At 44.5% G+C, this 13,136-nt stretch overlaps 1 protein-coding gene across 1 annotated transcript; it reads right to left on the bottom strand.

The window, feature by feature from the left end:
* Window positions 1–1,011: 1,011 nt before the first annotated feature.
* On the bottom strand, window positions 1,012–12,913 carry LOC123239372 (zinc finger protein 260-like). The gene is made up of 7 exons (XM_044666644.1): window positions 12,807–12,913; window positions 12,579–12,689; window positions 11,823–11,946; window positions 11,556–11,708; window positions 7,073–7,199; window positions 4,108–4,112; window positions 1,012–3,043 (listed from the first exon to the last, which is right to left on the bottom strand). The coding sequence occupies exons 1-7, from the start codon at window positions 12,911–12,913 to the stop codon at window positions 1,619–1,621; spliced, it is 2,052 nt and encodes a 683-aa protein (XP_044522579.1). The 3' UTR covers window positions 1,012–1,618.
* Between the last annotated feature and the right edge of the window lie 223 nt (window positions 12,914–13,136).

Here is a 13,136-nt window from a genome sequence, read left to right as displayed (position 1 = left end):
AGGGAATGACAGTTGATCTCCAACTGACACACAGTTTAACACAGGGATTAGGTAAACAAATAGGTTTAATTAGATAAACTTTGGTTTGAAGGAAGGGAAAGAGGTTTCTATTCTAACAAATATATGGGCAAGTCTCTGGGTCAGGGAAGGAACTTATCTACACTAACTATAGGCTATATCCAGGCATAGCTGGCTAGCAGGGATGGAAGTGTGATCCTCACAGTTGAGTCCTGTCCATATCCAGTGATGACATGGCTCTCCCAGGTCCTCAGCCAGTAAAGTTAACCCATCCTGAGATGACCAGCAGCCCAGGTCAGCTTTGTTATTCTCAACCTAACTTCCCACAGGTAGATGACTCTTCCTTCAGGATACAAATCTTCACTTCCCTTGAGATCTCCCACTGAATGAGTTGGTCACTTACAACCTGCACCCAGCTAACATGGAGTCCATCCCGGGAGAGAGAGCCATTTCCTGCTTCTCCATTCCATTTAGAATTCTCCAGCCTCGCTTGATAAGCCTAATAATACCTAATCTTAAACATTAACCCCTACCTATTAATTTATCTACAATGCTTCCCAAATGTGGGACTGCAGGCAATAAGCAAACTTAATAGAAATAATGAAATTAGTGAAGTAGGGGCACCTAGATGGTTAGATGGTTCAATGGATACTCAATGAATACAGGTGCCAAGCTTAGAGATGGGAGCTCCAAGGTTCAAACACTGACCTCAGACACTTCCTTGTTTTGTGAATTTGGGTAAGGACTTTAACCCCCATTGCCCAGCCTTATCATTCTTCTGTCTTGGAACAAACACATAGTACTAATTCTTTGACAGAATGTAAGTCTATGGAGTGAGAAATTCATGTAATCCTATATGAAGTTACCCCAAAAAGAGCAGGTTTAAGTGTTTTTTTTTCCAATACCTATACATACCTTTCCTTTTTTTTTTTTAATAACCTTTGGATATAGTTCCAAATTGCTCTCTCCAGAATTGCTGAATCAGTTCACAAATCCCTCAACAGTTCATTAGTATCTCAGTTTTCTCACATCTCCTCCAACTTTGTCACTTTCCTTTTCTGTCATAATGCCAAATCTAAAAGATATGGGGTGATCCCTCAACCTTATTATAATTTGCATTTCCCTGAATAATAGTGATTACCCTCCTGAGCAAAATACATACAACTTGACCACAATGGTTAGATATTTTCTGCACTATAAATACTCTGATATAAAGTAAAAGCTAGGATCCTGGCTGAAAGTCTTCCCCCAGGGAATCCACTGGGAACTGGTCTGTTCAGAAAACATTTTCTCATACTCAACAAGCTCAGGACTCTCCATTTCAATGTCTTTCTTCATCCATGACAGTAATAAGATTTCTATCCCAAAGGAATTCTTGCTTGGGAATAAGAGAAGATTGTTGCCTGAAGGACTTACCACATTTATAATATTCCTAACATTTCTCTCTAATGTGGATCCTCTTATGTTAAATGATCTAAAAGTGGCAAATATAAGCTTGGTCTCACTAATGAGGCTTCTCTCCAGTGAAGATTTTCTGATATGGAAAAACTGTGGTATTTTATATGAAAGCCTATCAAAATTAATGATATTCACAAAGTTTCTATCCAGTGTGGATGCTCTGATGTCGGGTAAGAGACTCCCACCATGTGAAAGCTTTTCCACATTGCTTAGATACATAAGGTTTCTCTCCATTGTGGATTCCCTGATGTTTGGCAACATTGTTTCTAGTTGTGAAAGCCTTTCCACATTGTTTACATTCATAAGGCTTCTCTCCATTGTGGCTTCTTTGATGAATGGCAAGAGAGCCTCTCTGTGTGAAAGTCTTTCCACATTGTTTACACTCATAAGGTTTCTCTCCACTGTGGATTCTCTGATGTACAGAAAGAGAACTCCTCTCTGTGAAAGACTTTCCACAGTGTTTACATTCATAAGGTTTCTCTCCACTGTGGCTTCTCTGATGTTTAGCAAGAGAGCTGCTATTTGTGAAAGCCTTTCCACAGTGTTTACATTCATAAGGTTTCTCTCCACTGTGGATTCTCTGATGTGTAGCAAGAGAGCTACTATATGTGAAAGCCTTTCCACATTGTTTACACTCATAAGGTTTCTCTCCACTGTGGATTCTCTGATGTACAGCAAGAGAACCCCTCTCTGTGAAAGCCTTTCCACAGTGTTTACATTCATAAGGTTTCTCTCCTGTGTGAATTCTCTGATGTTTAGCAAGAGAGCCCCTCTCTGTGAAAGCCTTTCCACACTGTTTACATTCATAAGGTTTCTCTCCTGTGTGAATTCTCTGATGTCTAGCAAGAGAGCTGCTATCTGGGAAAGCTTTTCCACAGTGTTTACATTCATAACGTTTCTCTCCAGTGTGGATTCTTTGATGTGTAGCAAGGTGGGTCCTCTGAGTGAAAGCCTTTCCACAGTGTTTACATTTGTAAGGTTTCTCTCCAGTGTGTATTCTCTGATGACTGGCAAGATGCCTCCTTGTGAAAGCCTTTCCACAGTGTTTACATTCATAAGGTTTCTCTCCTGTATGTATTCTTTGATGTTCAGTAAAAGAGACCTTCCATGTAAAAGTCTTTCCACAATGTTTACATTCATAAGGTTTCTCTCCAGTGTGCATTCTCTGATGACTGGCAAGATGGCCCCTCTTTGTGAAAGCCTTTCCACAGTGTTTACATTCATAAGGTTTCTCTCCACTGTGTATTCTCTGATGAACAGAAAGAGAACATTTCTCCGTGAAAGCCTTTCCACACTGTTCACATTCATAAGGTTTCTCTCCACTGTGGCTTCTCTGATGTTTAGCAAGAGAGCTGCCATTTGTGAAAGCCTTTCCACAGTGTTTACATTCATAAGGTTTCTCTCCAGTGTGGATTCTCTGATGTGTAACAAGAGAGCTCCTCTGAGTGAAAGACTTTCCACAGTGTTTACATTTATATGGTTTCTCTCCTGTGTGAATTCTCTGATGTCTAGCAAGAGAGCTGCTATCTGGGAAAGCCTTTCCACAGTGTTTACATTCATAAGGTTTCTCTCCAGTGTGGATTCTCTGATGTGTAGCAAGATGGCCCCTCTTTGTGAAAGCCTTTCCACACTGTATACATTCATAAGGTTTCTGTCCACTGTGGATTCTCTGATGTTTAGCAAGAGAGCTTCTATCTGGGAAAACCTTTCCATGCTGTTTACATTCATATGGGGTCTCTCTACAGTGCATTATTTGATATGCAGCAAGCTCAGAGTTCTGACTGGAAGGTTTCCCACCTTTATTATTCATAGAAACCATCTTTACACATTTCCTTTTTGGATGTCTAATGAGGTCTGAAATATAGTGAAAAGCCCTTCCCTCTAGGTCATCTTGATACATAGACATTTTATGACATTTCTCAGGTGACTGAATGAGTCCTATTTCTTCAGGAGGGCATTTGACATATTCACTATCTTGACAACAGTCATTTCCTGAGGTCAATTTCATATACTTATTGAGGATTAAATATTGGTTGAATTTCTCTGTAGTCTCATCAAATACACTGTCACTCTTTGGATTTTTATTTGCCTTGATATTAGAGTCAAAGATTTCTCTCAAAATGAAGTCAAAGGGACCCTCATTCATACATCTTTGGGGGCCACATCCTTCCACAAAAAGACTCAGCTTTGTAATCATCTCCTTCACTTCAAAAGTAGTCTCAGCCTCTGAAGAAAACAAATAATGATATAAACACAGAAGGAAAGAGAACGCAAAAAAATAGAAGTTCTTTTCTCTGATTGCAGAAAGTAAACTGATTTTTATTCTATTTCCCCAAAAGGAGTTTTCAAATTTATACAAGAACCAGTTTTTTTTTTTTTATTTTATAAGCTAAGCAGAGAAACAACTTCACCTTTTTTAAACTCTCATGCAATAATTTTCAAATGGAATGTTTTTTTCTTTTCTCTACAGATGCAAAGTTATTATGCCACTGAGTGTGGACACACTAAATGTACATCTTATTTCATGAGCTACCATATATTGTGTCTAACACTCTATACGGAGTCCATCATCCATCTCTTGGGAAATGAACAGCATGCTTCAGTGATGTTCTGCTAACCCCCAAGTCTAACACTACCTTCACTACAAAAAATAAAAGTCTTTTGTGATAACAGCCCTTAAACATCTGCTTTCACCTCATTCACCTGGACAAAAGCTTCTTGGGTCTTTTTGCTCTGGCAGCCATGGTGCTTCCTCTTGCTGAATATAGGAGATAAAATTTTCTAGGTATACCATCATATCACACGCAGAAAGTGATAGTTTAGTTTCCTCATTGTCTACTTTAATCCCTTCAATTTCTTTCTCTTCTCTAATTGCTACAGCTAGTGTTTCTAGTACAGTATTAAATGACAGTGGTGATAATGGGCATCCTTGCTTCCCTCCTGATCTTACTGGGAAGACTCCTAAATTATCCCTATTACAGATAATACTTACAGATGATTTTAAATAAATACTGTTTGTTATTCTGATGAAGGATCCTTCTATTCCTATATTTTCTACTGTTTTTAATAGGAATGTGGGTTGTAGTTTGTCAGTTTTTCTGCCTCTATTAAGATAATCATGTAATTTCTGTTTTATTGATTTTTTTGATTATTGATTGATACGGTTTTGATATGATTTTTTATTGATTATTTATTGATACAGTGTTATACTGAATTTCTGGGACAAAATGGATACCACTTTGAGTGATAAGACTGGCAGCTGAGAACCTCAGAATGTACCTAGGTGCCATGAGCCAAGGCAAAAGTCAGTTGAAGCCAACCCTATAAATACCCACCAGGGACAGCACAAGATGGCTCAGTCTGGAGCAGAATTTGGGAGGTGGGAGGTAAAGAGGGAGGGTAGACCTGAACCTGCAACCCATCTGTCTTACTGAGAGAGCTAGAGAGCTATTACAATCATCAACAATAGAGCTGAGAGAGAACAGTGATACTGTTAACCAAAGATCATCAATAGCCTTCCCTAATCTTTGGCTTGGCTCTGGCCAAGTCAGGCCAGAGTTAGTGAGAGGGTGAAGAACCTGCAGTCTCTACCTAATCAAGCAATCTCCACAGCTTGATCTTTAGTTTAGGCAATTAGCAATAAGGTTCCCAAATCCTCTATCCTTGCCCTTGTTCCTAATCTCTTTAATTAGAATGAAATATAGTGTTTAGTTATAAGTACCTTTCCTGAGTGGTGAATATACCAAAAGCCCTTGGGAAGGGGAGGCAGTCACACTGTCAGATCCTCATCTTTATCTGCTCAGCTCACCAATAGCCCTTATCAATAATCATTCCAACCCCTGGCTGAGGAACTAGAGAAGTTAACTGTTGTGTTATTTGGAATTTTGGGGTTCCATTGAGTTATTTGCAGTTCATTTGAGCCTTAAAATATTTAGATATATGAAAAACTTCCTGTGGATGTTTAGGGGACTTGGAAACTACATTTCCCATGATTCCTCTTGTAATGCAGGTAGACAGGAAGTATGATTACGTAAAAGAACAGTATAAGACTCCCAAGGTGACTGGAGGCGTCCTTTTTTGGTACAAGGGAGCCAAATGGGAAAAGGTATGGCGAGGAATTTGAATTAGATCTTAGCAGGCATGTGGTCATCATATATTTTACCAACATGGTCTTAATTAAAATATTAATACTTCTTTTAATATCCATCTATATTTATTATAATCATAACACTACACATAAAACTTCTCAGTGGTTCCCTGCCTGGGCCACTGTTAAAAGAGAACAGCTGACAGGCTTAATCCATCAAAGCCTGTCAGGTGGGGAGAGGCATAGCCTTTCTGCCATCAGCATTCACTCAGAGGCCTGTGGATAACAGTATGCTCTCTCTCCCTCACCAAATCAAGCCCATACCTTTCAAGCCACATATTCTTTTAACAATGGTCAATTATGTGAATGGCTATATTGTTTAGTTTTGTAAGTGAATGAGAATATAAAACCACAACCTAAAAACAAAAACCCAAATCAACAACTGAAACATTGCACTGGATCACTGTATTACTGAGAATAGCCACGTTTATCACAGTTGATCATTCCACAATATTACTGTTACTGTGCACAATGTTCTCCTGGTTCTGCTTAATTCACTTTGCATCAGATCATGTCAGTCTTTCCAGCTCTTTCTGAAATCATCCTGGTCATCATTCCTTACAGCACGATAGTATTCAATCTCTACCACATACCACAATTTGTTCAGCCATTCATCAACTGATAGATGTCTTCAAATTCAAATTCTTTGCTACCACCAAAAGACCAGTTACAAATATTTTCCTACAAGTAGCTCCTTTCCCCTTTTATTCCGGATCTCTTTGGGGTAGAGACCTAGTAGTGGTATTACTAGATCAAAAGGGGTGCATTCTTTTATAGCCCTTTGGCAGTCATTCCAAATTGCCCTCCAGAATGGATGGATGAGTTCACAACTCCACCAGCTATGCATTAAATGTGCCAGTTTCGCTGCATCCATTCCAATCTTTGTCATTTTCCTTTATTGCCATACTGGCCAATCTGGTAAAGCTGAGATGGTACCTCAGAGTTCTTCTAATTTAATTCCCTAATTAAGAGGGATTTAGAACAATTTTTCATATGGTTAGGGAGAGCTTTGATTTCTTCACCTGAAAACTGCTTATTCATAACTTTTCACCATTTGTCAACTAGGGAATGATTTGGATTCTTATTGATTTGATTATTTTCATGAAAAGCAGGCAGGAGGAGAACCCAGGGCAGAGATCAGCACTTTTACTTTTTTTTTTTAACCCTTGTACTTCGGTGTATTGTCTCATAGGTGGAAGATTGGTAAGGGTGGGCAATGGGGGTCAAGTGACTTGCCCAGGGTCACACTGCTGGGAAGTGGCTGAGGCCGGGTTTGAACCTAGGACCTCCTGTCTCTAGGCCTGACTCTCACTACACTGAGCTACCCAGCTGCCCCTGCACTTTTACTTTTTAATAATTGACAAAGACTAAATATGCTGTATAACTGGCATGGAATGATGACATTCCCTTAATGGCAGATTCAGGAATAATAGAAGAAATGGTCCTTACCCACAGAGAGTAGATTCTGCACATTCTCCAGCATGACCTCCAGGTACAGCTCTTTCTGAGAATGGTCCAATAAGGGCCACTCCTCCTGGGTGAAGTACACGGCCACATCTTTGAGGGTTACTGACCCCTGAACCAGCAAAAGTCATGAAAGTTAGAACTAAACCTTCAGAATTCATATAGTATAACCCTCATCAGAGTGGAAGAAACTGAAGCACACAAAGGATTTACCCAAACTCCTAACCTTGAAGAGTGTCAAAGCCAGCACTGGAGACCACTCATTCAGTCAAGTGGAATACTGACAAAGGCATGTTTTGTCTGAAGTAAGAATGATCTTGGAAGAGTAAAACCTGAAGGAGTGTCTTACTCTAAATTGTTTTCCCCTGTGGAACAATGGAGATGGGAAGTGCTGTCTGAGTGAGGTGGGAGATTCTGTAGAGGAGAAAGAGAGAAGGTGATCTGAAATTCCTCCTAATCACAATTGTCAGAATTGATCTGATAATATTTTTTTGAAGAGTTTCTGAGAATGGAGCATGTACTGTGTATCCTAAGGAAAATATTACCAGTGATTAATGAGGAGAAAAAAAGGAATTCTCGACTTCATTTCTTAAAAGGCTGAAATACTCTTATCCAGATGAAAGCATAAAGAGTATTCCACAAAGCTATATGGGTTCCAATGCTGACTCTAGCTAAGTGAAGAAGCACAGCCTTGTGCTATATTGAGAATTTGGGAACCAGTGAGTAGGTTGTACCATGGCCAAAACATTCAGTCTTTGCTTTATGATGGATATCATTTGTTACTAGAAAATATATTCAGTCATTTTATATTTAGTTACACAGAAAAAAGAGTAAGTATGATGAGGAAATGAAGGGGTATTCATCTTTTTAAAATATAACATTTTATTAACTGGGATTGAGGACTGAGCTAATTCAAAAGAAGGATTTTATGAGTATAATTGGTAGAATTATCAAGAAGCAGAATTTCTTCATTTTAAATAATTTATGAATTGACTGGTCATTTAATGTGTTCAGGTGACTTGCCAATATCAAAAATAAAGAAAAACGGTAGTTCTCTCCTCTAGCACAGGTCTTTTGTCTTTATCTCTCTATCTCTGTCTTTGTCATTCTCTCTCTCTCTCATTATATATATATATATATATATTTCCCTGGTGAGCTCACCACTCATTCCCTCCCCTAGACATCCCCTAGCATCAGATTCATAAGTAAGCACTGAAAGGGAGCTTAGGAGATCTCAACTCCTCCCTTATTACTACATCATAGGAGAAGCAGGTCATTGTTCATAGAAAGATGTCAGTCCAAGCTTTCCATAGCCTTGTGGCTGGCCTAGTACACTCTCAGAATGTGTCAAGGTTCACTGAGGCTTGTTAGTTGTAAGAATTTAAAATTTAGGTTTTATCTGAAATATCAGAATTCTCTAGTACTATTGTGGTTGCCGATTTAAAGATATTATAACTTTAGTCAAAATTACTTTTAGTAGCTTTATTTACAAAGAGGTGGAAAGAGTGAAAGTGGGAAAATATAAGAAGGTAGAGAATTATCTAGCCTGTCACCCTAAGCACTGCTCCAGTGTGGGGCTCAACTTTGACAGGGCTTCACCACATCCCTTGTCCCCACATGGATTTTCCAGAAGTCCTCAGCCAGAAGCCCGGTGGTATCTTCAGAAAGGGTTCTACCAATGCAGCCTCCTCCAGAAAAGGAAGGCCTGCCTGGAACCAATCTCTCCAGAACCCGGGAAAGGAGGGCCAGTTACTCACCCAGCTCACTGACCCAGGATCCAGGGAGAAGTACAAAAGGTAGTCTCAAGATCAGTCCCAAGGCCAAGACTGAAGAAATCCCAAGGCCAAGTCAAAATCCCTTGGACAAGAAGTTCAGGACTTTTTTTTTTTTTTTTAATTTTAAACCCTTAACTTCTGTGTATTGACTTATAGGTGGAAGAGTGGTAAGGGTAGGCAATGGGGGTCAAGTGACTTGCCCAGGGTCACACAGCTGGGAAGTGTCTGTGGCCGGATTTGAACCTAGGACCTCCTGTCTCTAGGCCTGGCTCTCAATCCACTGAGCTACCCAGCTGCCCTAGTTCAGGACTTTTTAAGAGTCCTTTTTTCTACATCACTTCCTGTCCCTTCCTCCACTTTACAGGAATGAATTGCAGTCTTTGAATTTACCCAGCACTGCCCAGGGGCAGGGCAGTGGCCTCTGAAGTTATTACCTACTTTAGCAAGTGACTTGCAACACTCTTACTTAGTGTTAAGTAGCAGTGTTTAAGTTTTTGATTGACTAATTTAGAAGTTGCTGAATGATAGACAAAGAAAGTTTGATTCACTCTTCACACTGTCCTGCCCTTAATCCTTTGAGCTTAACATAAGAAAAGAGGTTCCCCCTTAGTTTCATAACTTGGGATGAAGGGGACAGCAATTCTGGAGCTCTAACCTTAGCCAGGTTAAAGGGAAATTTATTCCACAAAAACATCAGAATTAAACATTTATTTTCAAAAACAGTTCATTTATAAATAGTAAAGGATCTAAGTAGAGCCCTGTAACTAGGGAAACCTGAGGATCAGGGGTCAAGAAGTTAAGGGGCTGACTGAGGAATAACTGGCCAGGCAGTGGCCAGATCTGACAATAACATGCCTCTTGGCAGGGCTCTGCTATTTTTCTAGTTTGCTCCATGGAAAACACAGGGTGTAGTTGGTATTGGAAACTCTTCTTCCATTTCACCCCTTCCAAACCCATTCCCTATTTTTCAGCCTGGAATATCCAGGAGAGGAATAGTCTGTGGAAAGGCTGAGTTTCCAAGCATTGGAAGACACAATTCCCCAGAAACTCAATACAATCTAGAAACCTGAAACACTATAGGGGCCATTCCACTGTCCTCTACAGTTATCCAGAGGATACTCTATTGGCCCTGCAATGGCTTTTTCCATTCCCATAACTACACTAAGTATAACTTCCTTCAATAGATACTTTCATGTTTTGAGAGGAATGGGTTGGAGCTGCCACTTTTTGGGCCAAGACCAGCATTCCTTCTCCCACAACAGTAGCAGGGGCAGAGAACTGCCCCTGGAGCCAGGCCTGGGAGGGAGAATTGCTCCTGACATATCTGAAAGACATTCAAAGAGTTCAGACAGGAAAGACAAGGCCCAGTGGAAAGGGCAGCCACCAGAAACAGGGGTAGCAAAAGGTCTTCATTCAGATACAGCTAGAACCAATAGGGAGAAAGATTTCAGTCCCAAAGAAAAGCACAGAAATCTGGGCTTAAAGGGAAGAATGCAGAGACCTCAGTCCCAAGGAAAGAGGACAACTTCTTGTTTGGAACTTGTCTACTGTGGGTGGTTCCTGGTAGCCCCCAAGGCCCTACCTGCCCTGCCTCTGACATCCTGTGATCATAGCTGTCCTCCAATGGCACACAAGGCCTCAGGACCCTGCCAGTCTCCACCCCAAGTCTCTGCCACCAGTATGACCCTCTTGAGTCTAGACTCCTTCCAGGTATCTAAACTTCCCCAGGGCTTGGTATTCTACTTGGGATGCCACCAACAAGGCTCTCTCTCTCTTCGTCTCCTCTCTCTCTCTTTATTCCCTTCCACATTCGATGAATCCAGTGACACTGGATCCTTTCTAGTCCCTTATACAAGACTCTCCATCTCCCAATCTTGCATTTTCCCAGGTTTCTCAGCCTCCTCCCCAGCCTTCACTACTATCCCCTCTAGTTTCTGCCTCCCGAGTGCACTGGATTCCTTCAGGTCTGGACAAACATCTAATTTTCTACAGGAAAACCTGATGGACCCATTTTCTCTGTTTGATTTCCTACAACTGATCTTATACACAGTAAAAGAAAGATTGTTTGACTGCCTTTGTATTACTGATCATGAACCAAGTGGTTCAAGGGGCCTTTGCTGCAGGGGGGCTGCCTGCCATCTCCAGCTTCCACTGACCACAACTAAAGTTTGGATCTTCAGCTCAGTAGGATGGCCCAGAGATGGCTCTGATCCTCACAATATTTTCCATGGAGGGAACAAACATGGATGAACTGCAGGAACCAACCTGGCCGGGAGGGGGTGGGGGTGGTCCCTCAGGTCAGTTGGCCGCCCTGTCCCTGACTGGCCTTCCAAGAACAAGAAGGGCGCTTGGACGCCACCTTCCTGCCAGGCCCTGCCTCCCTCCCTCCCCAGCTCCCACCCAGGCCTGCTCTCCTCCCTGGGGCAGCTCTCCTCAGCCAGCCCAGCCCCCTCCCCTGGCACCCCTCCCTGCCCAACCTGGTGCCAGCCCCTCCCAGGCTCTTTCCTCCTCCAGCTGAGGAAGCCCCATCCCGTCTGTCATCCCCCCTCCCAGCACCTCCCCTGAGGCCCTCCTGGAGCCAGTGAGGAATGGCTGTGAGCAGGGAATGTGGGGGAGAACCTCAGGGACTGCCCTGGAGGTTGCCTTTGCTGGGAGGACAGAAGGAGGGCCCAGATGTCCTGAGCAGCCCCTGCCTTGCCCCTGGCCATGCCCGCTGAGGGGGAGGGCAGCGCCTGGGCCTGTGTGGCTGCAACCTGGGCCATCTCCTTCTGGCAGGGGCTCCTGAGGCCGGGAAACCCCAGAACACGGGGGATGGGGGGCAGCCAGGGCTGACCCTGGAGCTCCCCCTGAGGACAAGCAGGGATGGCGCCCCCTGGAGGCCTGGCGGAGACACAGCGCTGAGTTCTGTTGGATTTCAGCCTGGGGGAGCCTGGCCAGGGCTGGGGATGGGCTGCACTCACCTGGGAGGGGGGCCTCGGGGTCCCGGGGGCCATTCCCTGTGCCTGCGGGCTCTCTGCTGGGGCCACACGGGGTTCCTTCAGGGGGTGGAGCCCCGAGGTGGGGGGAGACTTCCTGCTTGTGCGCCTACAGTGAGGAAAGAGAGAGGGGGAGGGCTCAGAGGGGCCCCCACCCCGGGGCCCTTCCCCGGCCTCAGAGGAGCCCCTCCCCCACAGCGGGGAACAGGGAGCCTCAGGCTTGGAGAGGGCCTTGGACTGGCCAGGAAGAACCCCGCCCCCCCCAAGCCATCTTTGGCTTCAGTCCATTCAGAAGCTGCTCTGGGGGGATTGAGGGAGACTGCTGGGGGGGAGGGGCTACTGGGAATGGGGGGGGCTGGAGGGAGAGTCGGGCATCAGGTGGGGGCGGGGAGAGCGTGCTGGCATTTCCTCAGAGCCCGAGATCGGGGCTCCTTCCCTGGCACGTGGGCACGGGCACCCCGCTGCTCCCTGACTGGGCTCCAGCGGGCAGCTTCTCCCTAGTATGTTCTGACCTGAACGTCCCCTCTGGGGAAGGGCCGGGACCAGCCCCGCCCCCAGCCTATGACTGCACTCCCGCCCCCAGCTGCCTCCTGGTTCAGCTGTGGGGAGGGCAAAGCCCCGACATGGCTCCCAGTCCAGAGCCGCCCGGCCAGAAGAGGCACTTCCGTTTTTGGCCCTTTTCTGTGGTCCTTTAAGGTGAGGACAGACAGGGAGACACTCTGAGACAGCCCCTCCCCCCACCACAAGCACTTACGCAGGGGCTCCTGCCCCGCCTCTCTTGCCGCACATGCGCACACGCCCCCCCCACGCCCAAACTCATTAACCAGGAACTGGTCCACCCGGGTCTTCCCGCTAGCCAAAAGTTAGGGAGGAGAAAGTCTCAGTAGCCAGAGCAGGGAGCCAGAGCCGCGCCTGCGCAGAGACTCCCTCCCATCCCCCTCTCAACCAGCAAAGATCCTAGAAGCACACCTGTGAGACTTCCAGGAGCTGACACAGCCCACAGGAGATTCCCAGCATGCCTTGGGGCTGCCACGGTGAGGAGGAGCCAAGACTGGGGAGAACTCAGGAAACGGCATTGTGGGAAATGGAGTCCTCCAAGGGGAGGGGGAAGACTGGCGGGATGTCCTGACAGGCATTCTGGGAAATGGAATCCCGCGGCCAGAGCCCCTCAGTTTAGAGGCCTGCTGGGGGAGGAACTATAAAGGAAATGTTTCCCAAAGTTGGGGGCTGCAACCTTCTCCCCTCCCCCATCTCCCCTCCAGCCCTGCTGCTGCTTCTTTACACTGAAGGCTGCCTCAG

The sequence above is a fragment of the Gracilinanus agilis genome, chromosome 3 (assembly GCF_016433145.1).
Source record: "Gracilinanus agilis isolate LMUSP501 chromosome 3, AgileGrace, whole genome shotgun sequence".
Lineage (NCBI taxonomy): Eukaryota > Metazoa > Chordata > Mammalia > Didelphimorphia > Didelphidae > Gracilinanus > Gracilinanus agilis.
The sequence above is the reverse complement of the archived record's forward strand: the minus strand, read 5'-3'. Positions and strand labels throughout refer to the sequence as shown.

Bases quoted from the DNA above. Each gene is read 5' to 3' on its own strand.
- LOC123239372 (XM_044666644.1), bottom strand. From the start codon at position 12,913: ATGCCGTTTCCTGAGTTCTCCCCAGTCTTGGCTCCTCCTCACCGTGGC. The intron at 11,947-12,578 runs GTGGGGGGAGGG...TCCTCACTGTAG, and splicing joins CCCCTGCGTAAGTGCTTGTG to GCGCACAAGCAGGAAGTCTC. The intron at 11,709-11,822 runs GTGAGTGCAGCC...GCTTGTCCTCAG, and splicing joins CCCCGAGGCCCCCCTCCCAG to GGGGAGCTCCAGGGTCAGCC.